This window comes from Ambystoma mexicanum, chromosome 11, assembly GCF_040938575.1.
Source record: "Ambystoma mexicanum isolate Mex_15411 chromosome 11, UKY_AmexF1_1, whole genome shotgun sequence".
Classification (NCBI taxonomy): domain Eukaryota; kingdom Metazoa; phylum Chordata; class Amphibia; order Caudata; family Ambystomatidae; genus Ambystoma; species Ambystoma mexicanum.
The window spans coordinates 1,402,026,551-1,402,049,701 of NC_090934.1; the positions used below are offsets into that span (position 1 = coordinate 1,402,026,551).

General features: G+C 41.9%; 1 protein-coding gene across 2 annotated transcripts in view; it reads right to left on the minus strand.

The window, feature by feature from the left end:
• Positions 1-18,055: 18,055 nt before the first annotated feature.
• The window catches only part of ALDH1A3 (aldehyde dehydrogenase 1 family member A3), a 205,120-nt gene continuing 200,024 nt past the window's right edge, over positions 18,056-23,151 (minus strand). For both annotated transcript variants that reach the window (XM_069625028.1, XM_069625027.1), the window contains one exon: positions 18,056-19,696. In XM_069625028.1, coding sequence (XP_069481129.1) covers positions 19,636-19,696 — 61 coding nt within the window. In that variant the 3' untranslated portion in view covers positions 18,056-19,635. The remainder of the gene's footprint in view (positions 19,697-23,151) is intronic.

The window sequence follows — 23,151 nt, forward strand, 5'->3', positions numbered from 1 at the left end:
AGCACTACGGGAGGTATCACTCTGTCACCTCTAAACCGGTCTCTACATGTATCTCATCTGCTACTTCCCAGTACGATCCCAGGCCTTCAGGAATCACCCTTTCGTCTGCCCATCCATTCTTGACCAATCCTATTACCTCATCTTTGGCTGATTCTTCAAGCCACTGTCGCTCGCTCATCGCCATGAACTCCTTGCTTCTTAGATCTCTGATTGATCCTAGTATTCAGTCGTCTTGTAGGAACATGTTGTTTATGTAACTCAGTTTAGGCAGGCGAGACATGCCATCGGCTTGCGCAGTCTTCCACCCGGATGTGGATTATTGCATATGTGTATTCTTGCAGTTTTGCTGCTACGCTTGCTAACCTTGGAGTTGATGACTTGGTGCCCCCTGTATTCAACATGTGCACTAAGGGCTTCTGATCCATGACCAGATCACATATTGTTCCCCACACATAAGTCCTGAAATACTCATCTGCCCACGGACATGCAAGCATCTCCTTCTCAATAGTGGATTAACTTTTCTCCGCCTTGGACAGTGCCTTGGACGTAAATATTACTACATGTTCAACACCACCCTTTTTCTGTGTAAGAGTCACCCCTAAATCATAAGCATCCACATCACTGGTGATGTAGGTCTTCCAGAAGGGGTTGAATGGTCGTAGGCATGGGGCTTCCAATATCACCTTTTTTACTTCTGCAAACTCCCCCTTCTGCTCTGTTTCTCATGAGTACTCCGCCCCTTTTCTTAGTAGTTCCCTCCTGGGCGACGTCATTTCCGAGAAAAGTGGTACACGTTTTGCATAGTTCTTGTACTCTGCAAGGCCTAGGAACAGCCTTAGTTTTTCCTTGGACGTTTGTGCAGGTGCATTCTCAATGCATTGCAGTGGGTTTTTCTTGGGGATAATCCTGTTTTGTTATATCTTATAGCCAGGATATTCTACCTATGCATTTCTCATGCCGTAACTTCCCTCCTGCATCTTGCAGTTTGTTCAGCACGTTCCTTACTCTACATCATGTATCTCTATTTTCATCATAAATGAGGATATCATCCTGGAAGCATGATACATTTCCTATGGTTCGTAGTAAGGAGTCCATCATCCTCTGAAATACCGACGCGGCCGAGGATAGGCCGAAAAGCATTCTGGTGTATCGATACGTTGCAAATGGTGTGATGAAAGCCGCCAGCGACATTGACTCTTTGTTTAAAGTTATCTGATGATGATACACATACCCCATATCCAATTTCGAAAAAAGCCCTTTGACTCCTTCATCGTCAGAATCAAATCAATTATACTCGGTAACCGATAGCAATCCGTAATGACCACCACTTTAAGGCTGCAAGGTCACAGATTCCCAGATCCTTAGACTGCTGTTTCTTGAGCAATACAACTGGGCTTAGCCACTCTGACGATTTAACCATCTCAATAGTGCGCTCCTTCACCATTTTTAAGAACTGTTCCTGCAAAGCAGCTCTCGCTGTGGCAGGAACTGGCCAAACTTAGTGTTCAACTGGCACCGCACCCTCACTCATCTGTATTTTGTGTACATAGTTCTTTATTCCTCCCAATTCTTCTGTAAACAACTCTGGGAATTCCTCTCTGAACAACAATACCCCTCCTGTTTTTATGGGTAGGACTTCATCTTCTACACTGGGATCCAGCTTAACATTCAACTTTGCCTGATCATCCCAACCTAGCATTGCTGGTCCCTCTTCTGAGAAATATGATCTTGTTTCAGTTTGCCTGAATTCAACTTTTGCTGTTATGTATCCCAACCGGCATCCAGTGGCACCACCAAGGACTTTGGGTTGAAGCTTTATTTTACAGACCTCCACCATCTCTTTGTAGGTGCGTATGATATGGGCAGTATTGTTAGGTTGGACCCCAAATCCGCCATGACTCTGGTTTCACCACCATCGACCTTAATTACACAGTGGGGGTTCCCTCTTCTGCCTTTTGTGCTGTTCACCATAATGACCGTTGGTCGATCATTCTCCGACAAATCTTCTTTCCCCGCCACTTCTTCTTTTGCTTTTATAGATGTCCCTATTCTCCGTCGCCATGGACATATCGTGGCGATATGCCATATTTTCTTGTAGTTGGTACATTCCTTGCCTCTGGCCATGCGCGTTTTAGCATTTGATAAAGTGTCTCGTGCTTGCTCATCAGTAGCATTTCAAAGGTTCCCTTTGCTTGTCTCTTTCGTCTTTGATGTCTTTCACTGGCCTTTCTCTATCCCCACGATACTTCTGCACTTTGCGACACACCCCCCCCATTGCTTTGCATCTGAGTGTTAGTTTTTTCTGCTGCTCTGGTTATTTGGATGGCTTTGTCCAGCTGTCGCTCTTTTTCCAATATGTATTTGTCCTGTACATTTCTCCTGTTAGTGTACACCACTAACATCTTGCATGTCAGGTTTACCGTGTAGTCCCCAAATTCACACATTTCTACCATCTCATGCAGTCTTGTAACGTATTCGTCCACTGGCTCAGTGCTCTCCTGTTTCCTGTTATATAATCTTATCCTGTGTTGCACAGTGTTCTCCTTGCCCGAGAATCTCTCGACTATTCTCCTGTTGGCTTCCCTGTACACACCATCATCTTCTCCACCTTGTAATGGTTCAGGTTTAAATCCGGCAAAAATCCTCTGCCCTTCCACTTCCATAACACTCACCAGTGTGGCCTTCTTCTTTACTGGGGCATATCCTGCCCCCCCCCCCCAAGTCATCCAAGTACGTGGTAAAAAATGGTTCCCATTGGGACCATGGAATCACTGGCCTACCTGGCGTCTGTAGGAACGCTGGGGGTGGCATTGCTTCTTGCATCCTTCATTACTGGGTTATTGTGGGGCCACAGGTGTGATCCCGTCCTCGTCGCCAATGATGTTATGTCCTTATAAAATATGATCCTCAACACGATGCAGGTTTAACGATTTTATTGGTCATATACACAGGTAACCATATGCAGGATGCACAGTTGTATTTACTTTGCACACTTGAGGTTCTTTCTCCCTGGTACTTCTGTTGTATTAGCATTTCTCTTCTAATTAGGAGGTGTGAACACTCTCCCTTTCAGGACCTGGTTTCCGCTTCTCTCTGCCTGCCATTTCTCCAAGGGTGGACCAGGTCTCGTGAGATTTCTGCCAGAGCCAATCTTGCGAGACTGGTGCCCCACACATGGACCCAAGGAAACCCTTGCCAGGCAGTTTCCACCTTTTCCTGACCCCCTTTTCTATTGGTCAGCTGAATGATCCTACCTTTATGTCTCTCAGTTCGTCTTCTCTCTCGTCGTTTGCCATTTTAGAGTGAAGGTGGCCTTCAAAGGGATTATTTTCTGTTTTTTATCATTATTTCAAATAACGTTTGCTTAGCATAAAGGAGATATTTTTAAAAAAGAAAATGTGTTTTTGGAAAGATTACCTAACTCTGCTTTGAGATTCTAAGGATATTTCAAAAACCCCCACAACATTTTTAATATTTGAATGGCAGATTGTCAATCCATCAGTTAATCTCTTGGATGTTGAATAGTCATGCAATTAAATACATTATTAATGTATGTGTTAGTAAAATGTGTATGTAAGAACAGTACTCTGGGGCTCCCTGTTTTCAGCAATGTTACACTAGTGAAAGCTTACCATACTTTCAATTTCTACAGATAGAAAACATTTGCCTATGTTCAGAGACTGTGAACATGAAATTTCAAGATACATGCAATACAATAAAAAAAGAAATTATCAACAAAACATCCATTCTGTCAAATTATGAACTTTGAAATAGTCTAGAGAACAGCTACGTATTCCGACGGTTCTAATATCTGAAAACGTATGCAGTAAAATGATTAAACCCGGAGGCTCATGAAAAGATTTCTGAAACTTTGGTCTAACTTTCAAAAGGATGAAACATTATCTGAGGTTTTATTTTTAAATGACCCAGTGTTAAATTACAAATGACGAGACAATTTCCGCAAACATTGTGGTTAAACCTGATAGAGACACTTACATAAAGGTACATTTTGCCACAAAACAAAGGCAGAAATCCTTATTTACAATGAAAATACCATACTTATAACATACTTTTTCGTAAAAAGTGACCCAGTTCAACATTACCTGAGAGGGGAAGTAATCAAATCAATACACTTTACAGTTTGTGATTCCAAAGGAGTAAAGTCTGGTATTGGATGGCCCTGTAGAAAGTGTATATGGGACAAATATTTAGAGTGGTAAAAATTAACTGGATAGAACATAAATCCGGCATCCGAATGAGAGACATGAGTTTGTCTGAAGCATACCACTTTCTTGGAACTAAACACTCTTTCTTAACACAGAAGCCCCATATGGGCTTCATAAAATGTAGAACTAGCTGTTTCCATTAATAACCTACTTTATGGACAACCTTTTCAGTTCCATGGACCTGAATCATGTTTTCTTTCAAGGGGGTTCAATCAATTAACATTAGAACGAATGGCACCTTTTCCAAAATTAGACATTGACAGAGACTTACACCTGGATTTAGTGGCTGACAAACTTTGATGCTTAATACCATGTATGGAACTCGACAGATCATCTCAGAAATTGAATCCTTCCCTGTTTTCTTTCCTGCTTAAATGTATTACGTTGTTAAGATAGTTTCTCTATTTATTTATTTACAGATCAGCATCTAACATAGGATGTGTGTGTGTGTGTGTGTGTGAGTGTGTGTGTGTGTGAAAGATAGAGACAGTGAGACAGAGAGAGAAAGAGAGAGAGAGAGACAGAGACAGAGACAGAGAGACAGATGATCAGAAATGTTTCCTGGGCAATTTTGCTTTATACCATTTTGCTGCAACCAATGCATGTTAATGGTGGAGTATATGCAGAAGCATAAACAATGCAAGTGTGACATGATAGTGTTGATAGGAAACGGATGTGGTGATTTCTATCTACTGATATTTAGATGGCTGTTATATAGTAGCTACACATGCAAATGAAGGTGCTGCAGGAGAGAACGTCCAAATAAATGACGGGATTTGTATTTGCTTGTTCTGAGTGCTTGGCTCCTTGAGTGACACTGTAGGTTGACTAAAATAGTCGTATTGTTCCCCTGGAGGGAAGGAAGCCCTCCTAATATGGGTTATAGAAATTTGATAAACCATCAAGGAGTTGAAGACAGGCCAGCTGGTGCACCGATGAATGGCGAAATCTATTTTGCAAATATAGTTAGTTCGGAGGAACATTGGAACAATCTGATATGCTTCCTTCCAATGAAATCCTACCATCCAATCCTCTTGGTAAAATAATGTCTTAGAGAATGTGAATGCCTTGCGTTTTGATGCATTGCATGCATTTGGGGAGCACCTTCTGTGAAGTTTGAGCGTGTAAGTATGCTCACAGTCATAAAATTAATCTCAGTTGTAAACACTTCCAGGTCAAATGCCTTTGCATGCAGGCTTGGGCCCCCACCTGTGCCTTAGAACATGGTTTTTCTATGCTACTGTGTTTCCTCGTCTTGAGATGCATTGGAAGGCATTCAAGGATTCTTGGTTTGTTGAGGTTTTGGTAGAGTGGTCTTTCCCCGCAATAGATGTTTTATACATTTATTCCCGGAGACCTTATTTTAGCTGCAGCTTTCGGTCTTTTGCTGGTTGTTGGTTGTGTGAGAGGTTGGAAATGAGAGGCAGGCACAAAGTTGTACTGCTTGCAACAGCAGACATCTTATTAACACAAAATGGTTGGGTAAAAGACCTTTCTATCCCTTTCCTAAAGAGAGTTTCTGTACATAGCAAAACTGAAGCAAAAGATCAGTCTGAGTCTTGTCATCAAAATTATATAAACAGTCCTGGTGTCCAACCTATATGCGACCCTCACACTTAAACAATCAATCAAAAGTAACAAGGTAATTGTTCTGAATTTTACTTAATGAAAAGTGTATAGAAAAACAAATATGAAAACTCAACAAATAATCCTTGAATGCAGGAGGGGTTCCTTCTCCTGGATTATTTTAGGTAGGATAACCAAAGTGCTCTCTAAAGTCTTTGAGAGTAGCTGAAAGGCTCTTTCATAAAGCACCTTCTTAAGGATGGCAACCAGGGACCTTTCAACACAATGATTCCTCAGAAACAACAGAAATGAATTTTCCCACAACACTGCACAGAATAAGCCTTTTCAACTTTACTTAAGGATGACAAACAGTGTCTTTTCTCAAAGGGGGATTCCTCAGAAATGGTAGAAATGTATTTTCCCACAACACTGTTTGGAGGATAACAGATGAAGTCTTTTCAACTTTAAAGAATGGCAAAGTAGTCTATTTTTCACAAATATTTAGAAATTGTCAGGATGGGAAAGGCCTCTTTCACACTACTTTTCCAAAGATGGTTTCCTGGTACACACCCCAGCCAGGAATGTGTCCTTTCACTCTTTAGACATCCTGGTAAACTCTCTTGCCATAGCAGGTATCTTTCACTGTGTCTCTTTCTTACATAGGTTTCATGGATTACCTGGTATACTCCCCTGTCCGGAATCCCCCTTTCTGGAATTTGCAGATCCCTGGTGTACCCCCTTACCAGGTATCTTTCTCCAAAAAGAGTTCTCTGCCTGATGTGCTTTGTTCACCAGGTCTTTCTACAATGTTCACTTTCCTCCTAAGTGTAATACAGTTATACTCCTTCACTGCTTATGCCTCTTTTACTTCAGGTACCACTTGTTCCAGTTTCCCCCACAGTGAGATCTCATATATGGAGGTGTGCACACGTTTTTTCTGTTAAAGTCTTCATTAACATCTCTTGACTTTTGGCAATGTGTGTTCCAATTTTCCCCAGATTAATATTTAATTTAAGGAGATTTGTATTGTCTTTCCACTCTATTTGGGCAGTATTCAAATTGACTATTGAATTGTTCCTTAGTTTGCAAACACAACCTGGGACACCCAACATCTCGGGTTCGACTCACCGGTCTGATGTGTGGCTGAGGCAAAGTGCTTTCTATGGGAAGGCTTCCCCAGTCATGCAGACCTTCTTTTGATTCCTGCATCGGCTTCCTAACTTTCGCCTATGGAACCACGGCAGCAGCACAAGACAACGTCTCTTGGAGCCTAGTGGCAGCAGTTCTCTCGCTGCTCCATCACCAGTTTACTGTTCCTCCAGTGAAGCAGGCCTTCAGGTAGTTGCCTGTGAGCGCTTTGCTTTCCCAGCACGGCTCGTCTCTGCTTCTCTCCTTATGCTGTTGGTCCCGCTTCCCGCTTCACCTGCTCTGCAGCTCTCCTCTCCTTCCCTCCTTTGAAGTTCTTGATCAGGTTTAAATGCCTCACACAGCTGATCACCAGTCTGGCAACTAGTCCACAGGTTGTGTTTGATGTTCCTTTCATTCCACATTGACTCCTTCCCTCCTCTTCCTCGTCTCAGTACTTGAGGTTTTATGGGAGTTGGAGTCCCTAGGAGTTTCAGACCTTGTTGCATCGCTTTACATTTGTGTTTAAATCCGAAACATTAGAGACAGAAGATCTTACGTTAATTTTATACACATATGAAGTGTGAATGGCATTTTGTTTGGGATGTTGACAAATAGTGGTTTTAGAATTTCACAACCAGAGGGATTTGAATCATGACAATATGCCATCAGGAATTCTGGAATTATAGAATCTTCTTCACATGGAAGAGTATACCACATCTGCCTTGATGGGTTCATCACTTCGCCCCGACAACCATCTCCTCCCACATGATCCTCCCTCATAATACCACCCAGCAGGGTCAGGATCAGGTAGCGGCTGCCTTCCTCTCGCCACATGGGGGAGACATTAGGCAGGGGATCAGTGATGACACCATAGGATTCACTACAGCTGCTAGAAAAATTAAACACAACACTGCATTCAGTTCACTGCAAACCTTGGAAAAACTACAATTAGCACCCGGGTGGGTGGAGCAACCAATCAGGTTGCTTGGATCGTGGGCTGAATCCACTGAACCAAGCCCTCCTTCCAAGAAATCTGATGCCTGCTTCCCCCACCCTCTTTGTTCCCCCCACCCTTAGTTCCCTTCAAATATCCTGTCCCTCCACCTCCAGCCCCACTACTGCTGCCACCTCGTCTTCCTTCTGGCTGCCTATTAGTTCTAAATTACTCTTCCTTTAGCGTTTATTTAGATGTTTGTGTCATAGGATTCCTTGTGGGAACACAGTCAGTAATTGTTTTTAGACTTCAAAAGGATGTAGTTGAAAGGATCCAGGGCCCGACATCACTAGAGGAAGAAATTAATGTTTTGTCACCTCAGTTGATGAAGGCAGCTGGCGCACACTTTTACCTTGACATACAAATAGCTGGACATTGACTGTGCTTCTATGTAGCTTACAGGAACACTGATAGAGATACACACATAATCCCTACTGAGCCAAGATGGCTTCAAGAGCAAACACTCACTCACAAAGATAAGATAGGAAGATAGTAGCCTTGATAAAGCACAATGACCTGCAAAACACGTGCCTCTCTATATTTTCTCTGCAGTAAGAAGGACCTGAGTGAATATAGTACTGCCTGAGTCTGTTTCTTATCATCTAAATTATATACCCTGCATCATACAAGTCCCAGTACCACAATATACAAGAATAACAAAGCCAGTCATATGCACCTCATGCTATAAGTACCTGCTTGGCTCCTCCTAAATTAGGCCCTCCAAATATGTATTTATTTCATACAGGCTAAGGCAGGCAGCCTGCACCCAGTTCCAGAGGGCTGCCATAATGGCCCACATTTACAGAGAGCACCAGTGCTGTTCCCTTAGCATAACTCAATTGAAAGGGGAAACACTTAGGGCCAGTGATTAAAGTATAATGTGGGGCCTCAGCCGGAGATATTGAGAGAGTCATCAGATTGTGTGTCCTCAAGCTCTGATAAGTACTCAAAAAACCAACTGGTGCCAAGAGCAATGAATAATGACCAATATGCCCATGTAATGCTAACCATCCAAATCCACCAGTGGCTGACTGGTTTGGGCTAAATGGTGAGGGCAAAGAACCCATTCCCGTAGAGCCATGCTGTATAGGGCACACCCTTGGCAGCCTTGATACCAGGTCTTTCTAAGGGCATGGCAGCCTTGAGAATCTGGATAGTCGTAAGGGGCAAAGTGGCATCTCTGCCCGTGTTGATGAAAGCCATGTGGGAAAACACTCTGTTCTTCTTCTTCACGATGCCTTGTTGGCGGCTCAAGGGAGGGAACCGTAGGTGCGAAGGAGATCTCTTGCAGTTCTATTGGAGGTATTTGATTCGCCTAAATTGAACTAATCCCAGCAAAGAATGTACCTTTTGGACAAGGGCAGTCACTGTACGACCACGATGGTGGTGATGGGAAAATTAACTAGTCAATAACATTGCATAACATTACAAAACATAGAAGGTCAACGGGTGACCTGGCGCGGTGAGCACCTCTCTCCAGCTGTCTCCCCATTCGGCACGTCGCCCCATAGAATACAGTTGAGTTCCACAATGAAGTCGTTGCAATTTGCGCACATAGCTTCTCCACCGTTCCTTCTCGTGCTTTCTTGAGCAGCTTTTCTATCCTGTGACCTCTTCCCAACTATCTCCCCAACTTTGCTCCTCCCATCTACTAGTGCATGTTCTATCATACTTCTCCTTTGCCTCTCTGACAGGCAAAGTGCTTTGACACCATAAATTAAGGCAGGAGTCACAATAACATAACAGAATGTGAAGTGACCCTCCTCTTTTCGATGGCCTTTCCCGCAAGAGGGTTATTGGTTAAACAGGTGGGTCTTAATAAGAGCTGATAAGTGAAACAGATCAGGTTCCACTCTAATGGATGAGGAAAGTCTATTCCAGTAGCTGTGGCCTCAGACACAGAAGCATCATCTACCTCTTCAGTGAGAGAAGGTACCATTGTGGGCTGGTACAGAGGGCTTTGCCACTTTTGAAAAGAGTGTGTGGCAGGGGTACTGCTAGGTCTGGAAAAGATCCGGGGCTACGCTAGTTTTAGGACTGTCAGGACTGGGGGCTACAACCAAAAGACCTGGGGCTATAGCCCCCTCAGCCCCCGCCTAGCAACGCCTTTGGTGTGTGGAGTAAAGAGTGTGTATCAAGCTGGGTAGATTGAAGCAGAATCATAAACACCTGTATCACTGAGGCCAACCTATTGATTTATGATTTTGTAAAGTGACAACTGCAACACAACGTCACTTGGCAACTCCACAAGTGGAAAGTGGTAAAAGGTAATGGGAGGGGAAAGGTCGGGTGGGGTCTGAACTTTAGAAGCCTAGACACATTCATAAAGATGTAAGTGCATGTGAGGGGGAAAGAGGAGAGCTGAGAGTATAAACTGCCCTTAGGAACAGGCTAGGGCAAGAATATAGGCATGCCGCTAATGGCAGAGAAGGGCAATAGATCCAATAGTGAGATAGCCTGTGTAGTACAGTGCCTAGGTGTGCAGTCATAATGTCGACATCAATAATGTCGACAGTCAAAATGTCGACAAATTAATGTCGAAAAACAATAATGTCGACAAACAAAAATGTCGACATTATTCGATATTTTTTCGACATTAATTTAGTGTATGCATAAATAAATAAATAAATATATATATGATGTGTTGAGTATGAGGGGTGGTTGGGGGGGTGTGGGGGGGTGGCAGGGGGGTGTTGGGTGAGGGGGGGTTGGGGGGGGGACCCCCCCATAGTAAATACAATTTTTATTTATTTAATTATTGAATAAATAAATAAATAAATAATTGGTATGTGTTGAGTATGAGGGGTGAAAGGGTGGTTGGGGGGGTGTGGGGGGGCGGCAGGGGGGTGTTGGGTGAGGGGGGGTTGGGGGGGGGACCCCCCCATAGTAAATACAATTTTTATTTATTTAATTATTAAATAAATAAATAAATAAATAAATAAATAATTGGTATGTGTTGAGTATGAGGGGTGAAAGGGTGGTTGGGGGGTGTGGGGGGGGGGGGGTGGCAGGGGGGTGTTGGGTGAGGTGTTGATAGTTTTAAGGGTTTATAGTCATAATGTCAAAAAAAAAAATGTCGACATTTTTTTTTCGACATTATGACTTTTTACATTAAAAGTATAGAATGTCGACATTATTATTTTCGACATTATTTTTTCGACATTTTTGTCTGTCGACATTTTTTTGTCGACATTATGACTATAAACCCAGTGCCTACAGTGCAGGCTTAGAGTAAACCTTAGTAGTCAAAAATCAATGGCAGCAATCCAACCCCACCATCACCATCTAAGTCAAGTGTCCAAGACCAACAGAGAGGGCGGATCAGCACTGCCATAAGGACAATGGATAGTAGTGCCCCCAACATGGGAAAGCAGGACTACTAATGGGACACAAATTCACAGTTCATAATGCCAGTAAGGACCGGGGCCAACATCCTCTCATGTAATAACATGCCCAGGCGTTGGGACCATTGTGGCAATAAGCCCCCAGCCGGCGGGCCATTACTGCCTAAGGTAATGCCCACGGGGCCCATAGTTAACAGAGGTCCCGGGGGAATTACCATTAGGCGGCAATGACCCGCCGGTGAGGGGATTATTGCCATTAGTATTCTGTGGTTTTTAGCCCTGGGATACTAATGGCGTTATTCTTTTCAATCGGCTTTTGTTTTGCTGGTTGGAAAAAGCAGCACTGCAGTACGCGTTTGTTCTACAAAGACTAGAACGTGCATACTTCTTTATTACTACGGATCAACAGGGCGCCATTTGGGCCAAGTTGATCTGTACTAATGAATGGAGAGGTGAGTGAGGAAGCTGTCAGACCCGGCACGCGATGCACGCAAATACGTACACAGTATTACACTGTGGTATGGCTCGGAATTGAGCCAGTCCACATTCAGTGTAACCCGTGGCATCGGCGCGCCGGGTACTAATGGGCTATAAGGGATATCCCGCAGTGCTCAGCAATCATCTATCATGTTCCGGACAGTTGGAGAAGGCATTGGCAGACATGAGCTTCCTAGAATGGCAATCTATAGTGATCTTCTAGTGGACACAAGTAGGACCCACTAACCTAGTCAGCACTGTGGGCAATGCACAGAGATTTAAAGTGTATATACACTGCTCCACACACATGCAAGGACTTAAGTAAGGTCTGTTGTATTCTGACATAATGCATGTGTGGGCCACTTATGCCATCACTGTGGAACTCCTCTACACTGAGGAGAAGAATGCTTAGGTGAGGGCAGTTGGTTGGCCAGTGGCTGAAGAAAGAGGTGGAAGCACTGCGCTGTGCTGATAAATGATTGACATACACTATTATTAAACCGTTGGCAACCAAGGACTCAACCACTGCCCTCTCCAGTGCTGCCTTCAACTACACAAGGCGTTAGGCTGCATGTGGATGAACCACAGGGCCAAGAGGCTGCATCCCAGAGCCCACTCAGCCAAGTATGGACGTCCGGCTATGCACTTGGTCGGGCACCCAACTGAGCAGGGGCGCCGAGTACATGGGTGCTCCACGACCCAAACACCTCCCCAGGAAAAGGAATATGTGCTAAAATTCCCCCCACCCAGGAAATTCAAAAGTTGTCTCTCCTGCAACTGAGGCCAAGATAAGTGGCATAACCCCACCTTTTAGCTACCCTGTTAGACAGCTCCCCTCTTGCGGGGAGTCAGCGTGATGTGATGGGGTCCTCAAGGAAAGCCTGTGTGCATTTTTTAAGCTCCAACTGACCTCACGTGCCCAGCCAGTGCGCCCCACGTCCCCACTGCCTTCCCTCAGTGGCCTCCAACTTCTGCGCATCTCACACTTACTGTGCATTGCAGTTACTTGTTCCTCTGTCCCCAGCCCATCACTATCCATTCTCAGTACACGGCCACAGCACATTCTGGCATCCACCCTTCGCGTTACCTCCGCATGGCCCCCCTTTGCCTCGCAAACAAAGCCAGTGCTCCATTCCTCTGCCGTTATCCCTAGGGTACGGCCTGCGCTTCGCTCGAGCCTGTAACTATGGGCCTTTGGGCATTACCTGAAGCAGTAATACCCCCTCCCCCCGGCTCGGGGCCTATTGCTTAAGTAATGCAGTATCACCATTCTCCATTGTCTGTAAGATGTTAGCTTTCAAGTTTTGCATTTTCCGTGCCGTGTGTGGCTCTATACCCAGATGGGTGCTGACCTAGGATGTTACTTGCAATAAAACATTCTTGGACTTGAAGGTAGGCAACATGATCAAGGTACTTGAGCAAAACAGGAACATTTGTGATTGGCCTATAATTTAGTGGATTAGGTTGTAACCAGGTTTGGCTCTTTCAGCTTTGGATGGCACCCAGACTAGAATAGAGGCCTGGATGGGAAAGTGGAGATGTTGATGTACAAACAAAAGGGTCTATCCATGGAGGGAAGATATTAGACATCAAACGTACTCAGGAGCGAGAAAAAGGGCTGGAGAAACATGCTGGAAAGAAGAGAAGAGGCAGGGGAATTCCTGCTAGAAACCTCATATGAAGTGAGATAAAGGGGAGATGGTAGAGCCCCAGCAAACCTCTTTTGATGGGTTAGGGCTAGGTAGTCCACAAGGCTAGTACGCCAAGCAGTGCGACGTGGTGCACAATATCAAGATCTGCATGAAAAGATCGTGGCTGCTTTCCTTTCAGCTGTGCCATCCACCCATAATCCCAGAAAGCCTGAAGGGCTAGTGTTACATACGTGTAGTTAACGTGTCCATGTGTAAAGGTAAACTCAGAACTATTCTGGATGGTTATAAGGATTGCTCTGGTGACTGGTGGAGATTGGGTTCAAGCAGCGATGGAGAGAGTTGTTCAGTACAGGGTGGCACCTCATCAAGTGACTGGTGTGGTTGCCATTTGAAGTTCTGAGGAGGAGGCTACCCAATTACAAATTTCATCCAGGATGGATGATAAAGTATGGTGTTGAAAGGCCAGTGGTTGCTGAAGAAGTCTTAAAGAAGAGAATAATGGACAGTCAGGTGATGACTAAAGAGTGATATGATTGGAAGAATTGTGCCAGTGAAAGGGCAATGCCCAGAAGTACAATGATAAAGGTGAGGCTTTGAAGGAGAGTAGAAAAGGGAATGATGAAATATTGAAGACCAATGGAAGCAAGAGGCTGAGGCGGAAAACACTGTTATTTTGAGACCCCGCTGTTCGTATTAAATACAAAGGTGATTTATCACTAACCAAGGCTGCATTTCCATATGTAATAGCTAACTTTGTCCTGTGTCCATGCAGCGAGCAGTTCAGCATGAAAGTTTTATTCTTTGGATGGCAGGCATCTTAATCAATTTGGAGGCCTGGGGAGACTGGCGAAAGGTCTATATTTGGTAAGCAAGAACGAGTCCAGAGAAAGGTTTTTTTTATAAGGGGACAAATTACAGTGTGTTTAAAACAGGCAGGAAGGGACCATCTGGGAATGAGGCTTTAAAGATGCTTACTGTGCTTGGGAAAAGTCGGTACTCCCCGTGTCGCAATTGGAGAGATGCTGGCTTTTATGTCAGAAATCTTTCTCTCGAAGAATTTGGCCATGTGGTTGCAAATAGCGGTAGAGAGGGACGGCTATTAGTTCCAAGTCTAGGGGATCTTAACTCTTGGAGAACTTTGAAAAATGATTTATAGTTATCAGGGTATGCAAGAATTCTTTTTGAGTACAAATATTTTGTTGCCAAAATGATGAGTTTATAGCCTTCCCTGGGAGCAGATTTGTATCTGGACCTTCCAGTGGAAAGGCAGTGTTACACCATTTCCAGGTTTAGATTTGTTGTTTAGGGTGTCTGAGGACCAAGGGGACACAACCTACTAGGGCAAGCGTGCCATAGATCATTGTAGCTCAATAGTTAGCTTTGCCATATTTTTAGGGAGTCAAAGAAGCACACCCCAGAGAACCTGCAGATCTAAGGAATGTAGGAATTGATGGGAAGCTTGAATGACAGAAGTACATAGTACACTCAGCCATCTGTACTCTATGTCTACTTGCTACTCATGACTCCATTTCCTCCTCGCTTTCTTACCTTGGTTGGATTCCCTTTCACACCCAACTTAAATTTCATTTCCTCTGTCTCGTCTTCAAATTCCTTCATGCCCTCGCCCCCCCCTTATCTCTCTTCTCTCCTTTCTCTCTACATCCCTTCCCGCTCCCTTCGATCCGCTGATCTCTTCCTTCTCACTGCCCCCCCTTCCCCATGTGCCTCTTCCCGTTTCCGCTCCTTTCAGCTCCTAGCCCTCCTGCACAGGAACTCCCTCCCTCTCTCTATCCGTTCCATCACCACCTTTTTCTCCTTCCGTACTTCCTTGAAATCTCTCCTTCTACATCCCCCGCCCTGATACCTTTACCCCCTCTCACTTCTCTCTCTCCTCTCTCACATCTTTCCCTACTCACCTTACCTACCCGCTCCTTTCCCTTACCCTTACCTCTCCCTCCTTACATCCTCACCCTAATGCCCTTTCTGTCTCCCTCTTCCTTCCCTTTCTCATCCCCCTCCTTCCCTTACTTGCCCTTACATGTTAATTGCTCTACCTACTGTTTTATTGGTTTGATTCATGTCTTATAAATCGCTTCTATTGTTATATTTTTCTATGTGACTTGTTTTTTTATTTTTTTTATTTTTATTACTTGTGTATAGTCAAAAAAGAAGAATTGACTTTTACAAGAAGAAAAGAGGAGAAAACGCACGTTGTCAAATGGTATACATAGGATATACAAGGTCAGCAGGATGTGACTTGTTATAATGTAAAGCACTTTGGATTAAAGTGCTATATAAACACAATAAATACAAATATAAATACATAGTTCTAACAGATCTGCTGAAGCAAGATTGTGGTTATCCCCAATGCCCTGGCCAGCATATGGTCTATTGTGTGATTCCTGTGTGTCTGGTCCTCCAAACGTGCAATGTCACCACTGGAGAATGGCAGATGCTGGACAGGGGAGGTGTGAGTGGGTCATGTAGAAATCTGAAAGTGAATATTGAAAATGCTGAGCTCCAGAAAGGATCATATGCCAAGTTATTGGCTTGTTCGGGATACTTCTAAGGCAGTGATGTGACTGTGGCTTTCAGGGGGACATAGAAATCCAATAAGGCAAGTGATACACACCTGGCCATTGGTCATATTTTTAATATCAAGAAATCGCTAATGGTGATGACACAGGGAAAGATGACTTCTGAAACGTCTAGAGATATATAGACGATTATAGCTACATCAAAACCTCTTCCTTTATACTAGATTTCTGGGACGAAGGAGTAGTTGCATGGGATCGAGGAGTGGAGAACTGGGAGTGTTGCCTTGTGAAACCATATTTCTGTGCATGCTAAATCATGCAAGTTGTCTCGGGAGGATAGCTCAGGGGCAACATGCTCGCCTTGAAGCAAGACGACGGAGCAACACAGGTTCAATCCCCAGGTCCGTGCTTAGAAACCTCTAGGTATTAAGCACGTTACAAATAACCAATCAAATCAGATCATATCAAGTCAAGTCAAGCTCTGCTAAAAATGTGAAATATGTGGGTGGTATTATGAGCTTTGGAGCAGCATTTAATGAGGTCACAGTAAACGAAGGAAGTGGCGGTGGGCATTACATAGAAAATCATAGCCTGGCAATGTGTTGTCTGGTAGAAAGGAATGCAGATACCTTAATGCAGTCAACTGATCTCTGAATAAAGGAACCATTCCGGCCTATCATATTGTGACGGCGGGTAGGCGGAACCCAACAAGCACAAACAGGCATGGCCTGTTCCCACTGCCCATAGCTCACATTGACTGCATCCGGTAAGTACAGGGACCTTGCCTCATGACCCACTCCTGTATCTGCAAGGGGGCATGCCTGCAGTACACGGCTGCCTGAGTAAGTCTGGGAAATTACTACTTGTCTATGGCTGTAACGAGCATCAAAGTGTAACTGCAAAGAGTCCGCTGGTCTCATCACTGCTCTCCAGTTCCCTATGAAGGATAGAGGTTTGTTCTCAGGATCATGTGCGGTGTATAGCCGGGCTCACTTGCGGAGGTATCCACAGTGCCCTCAGAGGGAAAATATGATCTGGTCTGGACTTTGAAGCACGACATGGGCTCCAGTTAAAATATATAAAAGTAGATATGAGTAATAGTAAGGTATTCTGAACCGGTCCCAGAAAATAATCAAGCAGCATAGACTACATCTTTGCACACACAGAGATCTTCTGTATTTGAGTAAATGTGGAACATTTAGTGAAGTTTATTGATACATTATTATTCATTACTTATAACTTTCCCAATTTTATTAAGGACATGTAGGATTTCATTATTCCCACCTGTTCATTTTCTGTTCTGAGCAAGTGTTGGGGGTGTCAGGAAGCTTATCTCTTTTTCAATATTGAAAGATGTTATGGTTTCAAATACAGATTCTTTTTTTAATAGGGTGATTTATAAACAATGAAGCGGATTTCTAGGATAGTTCACTTTTGTAAAGAAGAGTACTTTCTATTTTTGTGGTTTTAATATTGCACATGGAGTTTCGCCTGACTGCTATTTCTGCAGGATTTTATTCTTTTTCTGATCTGCAATTTAAAGCCCATCTTTGTTCATCCATCTATGTTGATGGGTGGTTTTTTCAATTTTGATTGTTTGCATTTCTGGTTGTTGTATTTATTAGCTGTTCCTATGCTGTACAAACATTTATTTTTAGAATTATGGTTGTGGAAAAGGTTTCACATGGAATTCCCATCACAGTTATGGAACATGGGAATTCCCAGTCTAGTTCTTTCTTTGGGGTTCTTATGATTCCATAGTGTGCTGTGAGAATGGTCAATTACATTGTATATGCCAAGAATATGAAGCTCGCTGACTTTATTCACATTTTGATTGGATGTTGTGCAGCTTAGAATATCTCAATTTTCCTATATTAAATGGTGTGCGTGTGATTTCTCAGATGCAGAGTCCATTTTGGGAAGTTACTTGCTTTGTACACTTGGGGAGCCTTTCCATTTGCCCAGAAAACCAATTGATGCCATTTCCCTTTCAAAGACACTTGCCATTTACTTCACACATTAGTATTACTCATTGATACTCATTATGCATTGCATTCATTCCCCAATCATCCAGTTCAGGTCATTTCATTGGCTCAGTTTTCAAGTTACAACAAATGACAAACAAAAGTGGTCATGTTAAGAATTTTTATTAGGAATTCATAATAATAATTTCTAGTCTATAAAAAAAGATTTTCAGTCTAAATATATACACAATTATTAAACACATATCATTTTCGTTTACCTTTGCTATAAAAATACATTAGATTAACTGTATTCTAGTTAATAAATATGAAACAAATTAAGATGTATTTTATATAAAAATTGAACAATTGTGCAATAAGAGACTATCCATCCATCGGAGGATGCATTTAAGATTCGGTGTGTAGGATAATTCTATGTTTTGTAAAGCTGCATTTTAAAATGTCAGAGCCGGATAATTCAGTTGAAAGTAACTTAGGCTCAATGGAGAGTGTACAGCAAACAACATTTTAATAATTGTAACTTTAAGTTGCCACAGGTGAGATTGTCTGATTTTTTCAATACGTGTGTGCTTTGCTGATATGACAGGATGCATTCATTTTGTACCACGTGCCTGTCTTCTCAATTTGCTGGAAATCATTGTGTAAATTGTTTGGTGTATATGTCACAACTTAATGTGTTGCTTTTGGATTGGGGTTTAATTTTGGATCACCTTTGCAGATGCTATATTCATGAATAAAAACAAATGCCAAAATCACTGTTTGTCACCATGCTAGTGCCAGAATTCTTTATGTTGTCGAGTAGACCTTTTTGTTGGACTCACAAAAGAAATGCGAAGATGGTGTACTACATTATCTTTCAGGGACCACACTAATACCTTTTCCAATGCAAGACGTATAAGATGTGTGACTCTGAAAGACAATCAACTTAATTTTCTTTGTACCAACTGGGAGAGCTCAATGACAAACACCGCGCTCTATAAGCATACACACTAACAGAAACAAAATAAGAACAAAAGATAAAACAGCTGCCTTGCCGACACTAGGATGCCGCTCCTTCTCATGCTATGTGGCAAAGCTTTAAAACTAACTTCCACATGGTCTCGGGTCAATGGAAGACCACATTCCCTTCAGAATTAATCTGAAGATGCCCCTGTTTTTTTGTAAACCTGTTGCATAGTTATTTTATTGTCTCTGTTCTTAAGCACCAGTTGGCCACCACACGGTGATCAGTGCATTGACGTAACACATCCCTGTCTACAGCAAAATGTAGTTAATTATTTATTTCTTCATGCGTCATTTCATGTTTTCATAGTTTGGGATTTCTCTTCTCCGAAACAAAAATTGTGGGTACAAATCCCTGTTGAGGTGCAGCATCAAAACCCCCTAATCATATTCCTTCAACCAATAGCAGCTCACGCAGCTTTGCACAGCAGAATATGGTGGAATAGAAGACCAACATGAGGAAGAGCTATGCCAGAATCATTGAGCACATTGCAGGTATAAACACAGAAGGTTATAATTTACAATATTTAAAAATACTGGAATGCTATCGGAGTCCAGTTGGATTTTTGGGTTTCATTTTTCAAACCAATGTTTCTTAGAAATAACAAGTGCTGTTCTGTTTTTGATTGTCCTTTTTTTCACAACGTTTGACCCATGTGCTCCATGTGTCTCTTTCACATTCAGAATGTCATGATTTATTTGTATTGTGTTGGCTTTTTTGATTCTTCTAGGAGAGTTTAATTGTGACTGTTTTTACTTCAGTGTATTCCGCCAGACTGTATTCACCTCTGTAACAGAAGAATAACAATTTTCAATTTTTACCTTGGTGTCAGCAACTAAAGAAATATCACATATTCAATTTAAATCCCATGAGTTCATATTAGCAAATAGACTTGTGGGGGACAATTCACTAAGTTACGTCTGTCTGAAAAAGTGTGTAAGATCACCTGAGACACAAAACTGGACCACTTATGCCCAATTCTTCTGTTTTTCTTTAGCATGGTTTAACTTCACTATGATGTAAGGTTATTGTATGTCTGATCTTTAGACTTAGTATTACATTTTACTAAACACGTTTTCAAACTCGACTCCAATGACAAAACATTTTACCACTACGTATCCCTTCATTCTCGATACATCCCCGACATTTACATACAAAACCATTTGCTGTCACACTTCCGTTACAATGCCTATATTTTCTGGGGTAACTTCTCTGAATTCACCTTTACTTACCATTTTGTCTGCATGTAACTATCCCACATTAATGCACACACCCTTGACACACCAACAATTCCCAGACAAGGCACAGGAAAATCCACTTTTGCTAGTCTATGACATCCTTGCGACTGCATAAGATTAGGCATAGGTTCATGACCTCCCGCAAACGTACACCATCTCTAGAGTTACTATTATTTCCAGGAGTAAAACAAATATGCTTTTATCATGCAAAAAAGTCTCAAATACCACTGGAAAATGCTTTTTTTCTGGCTGATATTATCTTCACTGTTAGTTTCCATAGTGTTGTGATTCGTTTTAGTAACAACCTAATTGATCCCAACAGCTGAGACATTTATTAATTCTTTTATTTGTAAAAATCGTGTTTCTATTGAAGTATTTTTGTCACCACTGTCAAGGTTTTTATATAATTGCAACATTTATTATTGGAGTGCACAGCCCCTAAACTTTTGAGTTTAAGAAACATTCACTTTGCTAAATATTTTGTGTATTTTGCACAAATAGACCCAAGTAACAGATGGGTCGCTCTGGCTGCAACTGAATGTATGGGCATAAGGATTGCTACCATCAATTTTTTAAAATCTCTAAACCTGGAATGATTGATATACATCATGTTAAGCCAACACTCTTAAATTGTGAAATTTGATTTGGAAGATGGTTGTAATTGTAATTGTAAATGCTTGTTCTATTGATTTATTGCTTTTACTTATGAAAGAATGGATTTTTGTAATATGTATAAAATTGAAAAAGTTGTTGTAATACAACTATATTCAATAATAAAAAAAATATATATATAACGAAATTTAAGCATAGCATAATATGAATATTACAAAAATACTATACCAGTTACACCAAGAAGTATAATAAGTCAAAGACACAACGAATCAGAAGATGTGAACATATAAAGTCGCCTAAGAGGTGAAAGGTTGACTTATCTGCCGTCATTGGAGACTATTACCACTGGGATGATGTTCCAGGGTTGCTTGGTGTAAATGGGATAGTTAACAACAACAACAACAATAATAATAATAATAATAATAATGATAATAATAATAATAATAATAATAATAATAATAATAATAATAATAATAATAATAATAACAATAATAATATAATAATAACATATTCTTGATAAAGAGCTAAAATACCACTAAGATCTTAAAGCACTGCAAATAACTCAATAGGCTCAATTGTGTGGGCTTGTAGTAAGGAGACCTGGTTATGCCCTGCAAGGATCTTAACCTGTGACCATGAAGTAGCATTCACATCTCTACAACAGTCACATTGACTCAGGTGGTTTGGGCAAAGAATAGGGTGGGTTAGAGGAAGTGGTTTTCATGGGATAGTCAAGAGGGTGTAGACTCCATGGGATTTCGTGTGGGTGTTGGTGGAATGGAGTCGTTTTGACGGGGGATCTCCATCCTACCGCAATGTTCCCCATTCTTGAGAACTTCCTATAAATATCATATAGATCACAACAGTTGAAAAGTAATAGTATTTTGCTAATCATAAAATAGAACAGATTTGACATAATCAAGGTGGTTCCCAATATCCACTTTTCAAGTGAAAATGATCTCACAATCAAGCACATCCACTGAAGGAGCTAAAGCCTGCAGCGGAATGATGAACATGTCATGTTTTATCTTCAAATTCCTGGTGATCATAGCAAGTACTTGTGGATGACTTACAGCACCTGCAGTATGCCCAATGCCATTCATTGGGACCACCAACTTCACTTGCTGGCAAGGCAACTGGTTTTGCCTCTGCAAACACCAAGAGAATCCATCTTTACTACTGTCTGAATTCACAAAATGTGGAAGACCAAATGATGCTCGAGTACAAATTCGGGACAGTGTATGATATGGGTGCCTTCAGCCCCACAGCGAGGCTCTGCGGAAGGTTTGAAAAGCCACTTATCTATCACAGACCGAAACCTATCCATCAGGAAAAAGAAAATCCTTTGTACCCAAAGCTGGCAAATAAAAATGAGGCCCCTTTTCTGCTATCTGACTTTTTGGTTGAGGCACTGCCAAGCTGGAGCTGCTTCCAGTAAGAAGCAACCATCCTAGATTTTGTACTCTCACACATAATCCACATCCACATGCAATCGTCTGATGAATTCCTCTGCTGTTACTTGCCCAAACCTTGCTAAGAATAGCCCACGCTGACTGTGCAATACTCGCACAGACCTGGGTGAGAAATGCTCAAAATGCGCCACATTTCAGGTGGCAGCTGTGCATTCATGTACTGCACTCCAAGACAATTCCCTCTAGGTGGATTCTCAGTTAGGAATGTACTTAGAGGTTTAATGTAATGGTTCAGTTAAGGCATTTCTAGCAGCTGGAAATTGACAAAATCTGGAGCTCACATATATATATATTTTATTTGTCATTGTCTAACTCATTTACTACAAATCGGGTAACTGAGTGTGGAAAGATTAGTGTATCTCCCACTAACTGGGTAGTGCTAAATAACTATTGCAGAAAAAGGAGAGACTGCTTGTCTTATATTCACAAGATTTATGCTTCCATGTACTCAAAGTATGTGTTATTAATACATATGTATTACATACTTCATTAAATTTCATGTGTGTCATGATTAATATGCATAATACAGATGTTCATTAACATTTTTTGAATTAAGATTTAAGAAGACTAGATTGATCACAATTGTACAATCACAAAAATACTTTTCATAAAAATTACACATTCATTGTATGATTCAGTTTGTTTATGTAGTGACAAAAAAAAACATTAGGGCCCCAATTGAACTTATATGGAGTTGTTTGAAGTTTTGGACACAAGTACCAACTTCTTCTGTTTATAGATACAGAAAAGACAAAAGAACCTTAAGCTCTCAATTTGAATTATATGTAGTCAAATCAAGTATTTAACACACTACCAACTTCTATTTTTTTTACTTTCTGATTATGTAGTCTACTGCTAACCCAACGTGTACATGTTTCTGTCCCTAATCGCTTCGAATGCTGGACAATCTTCAGGGGTAT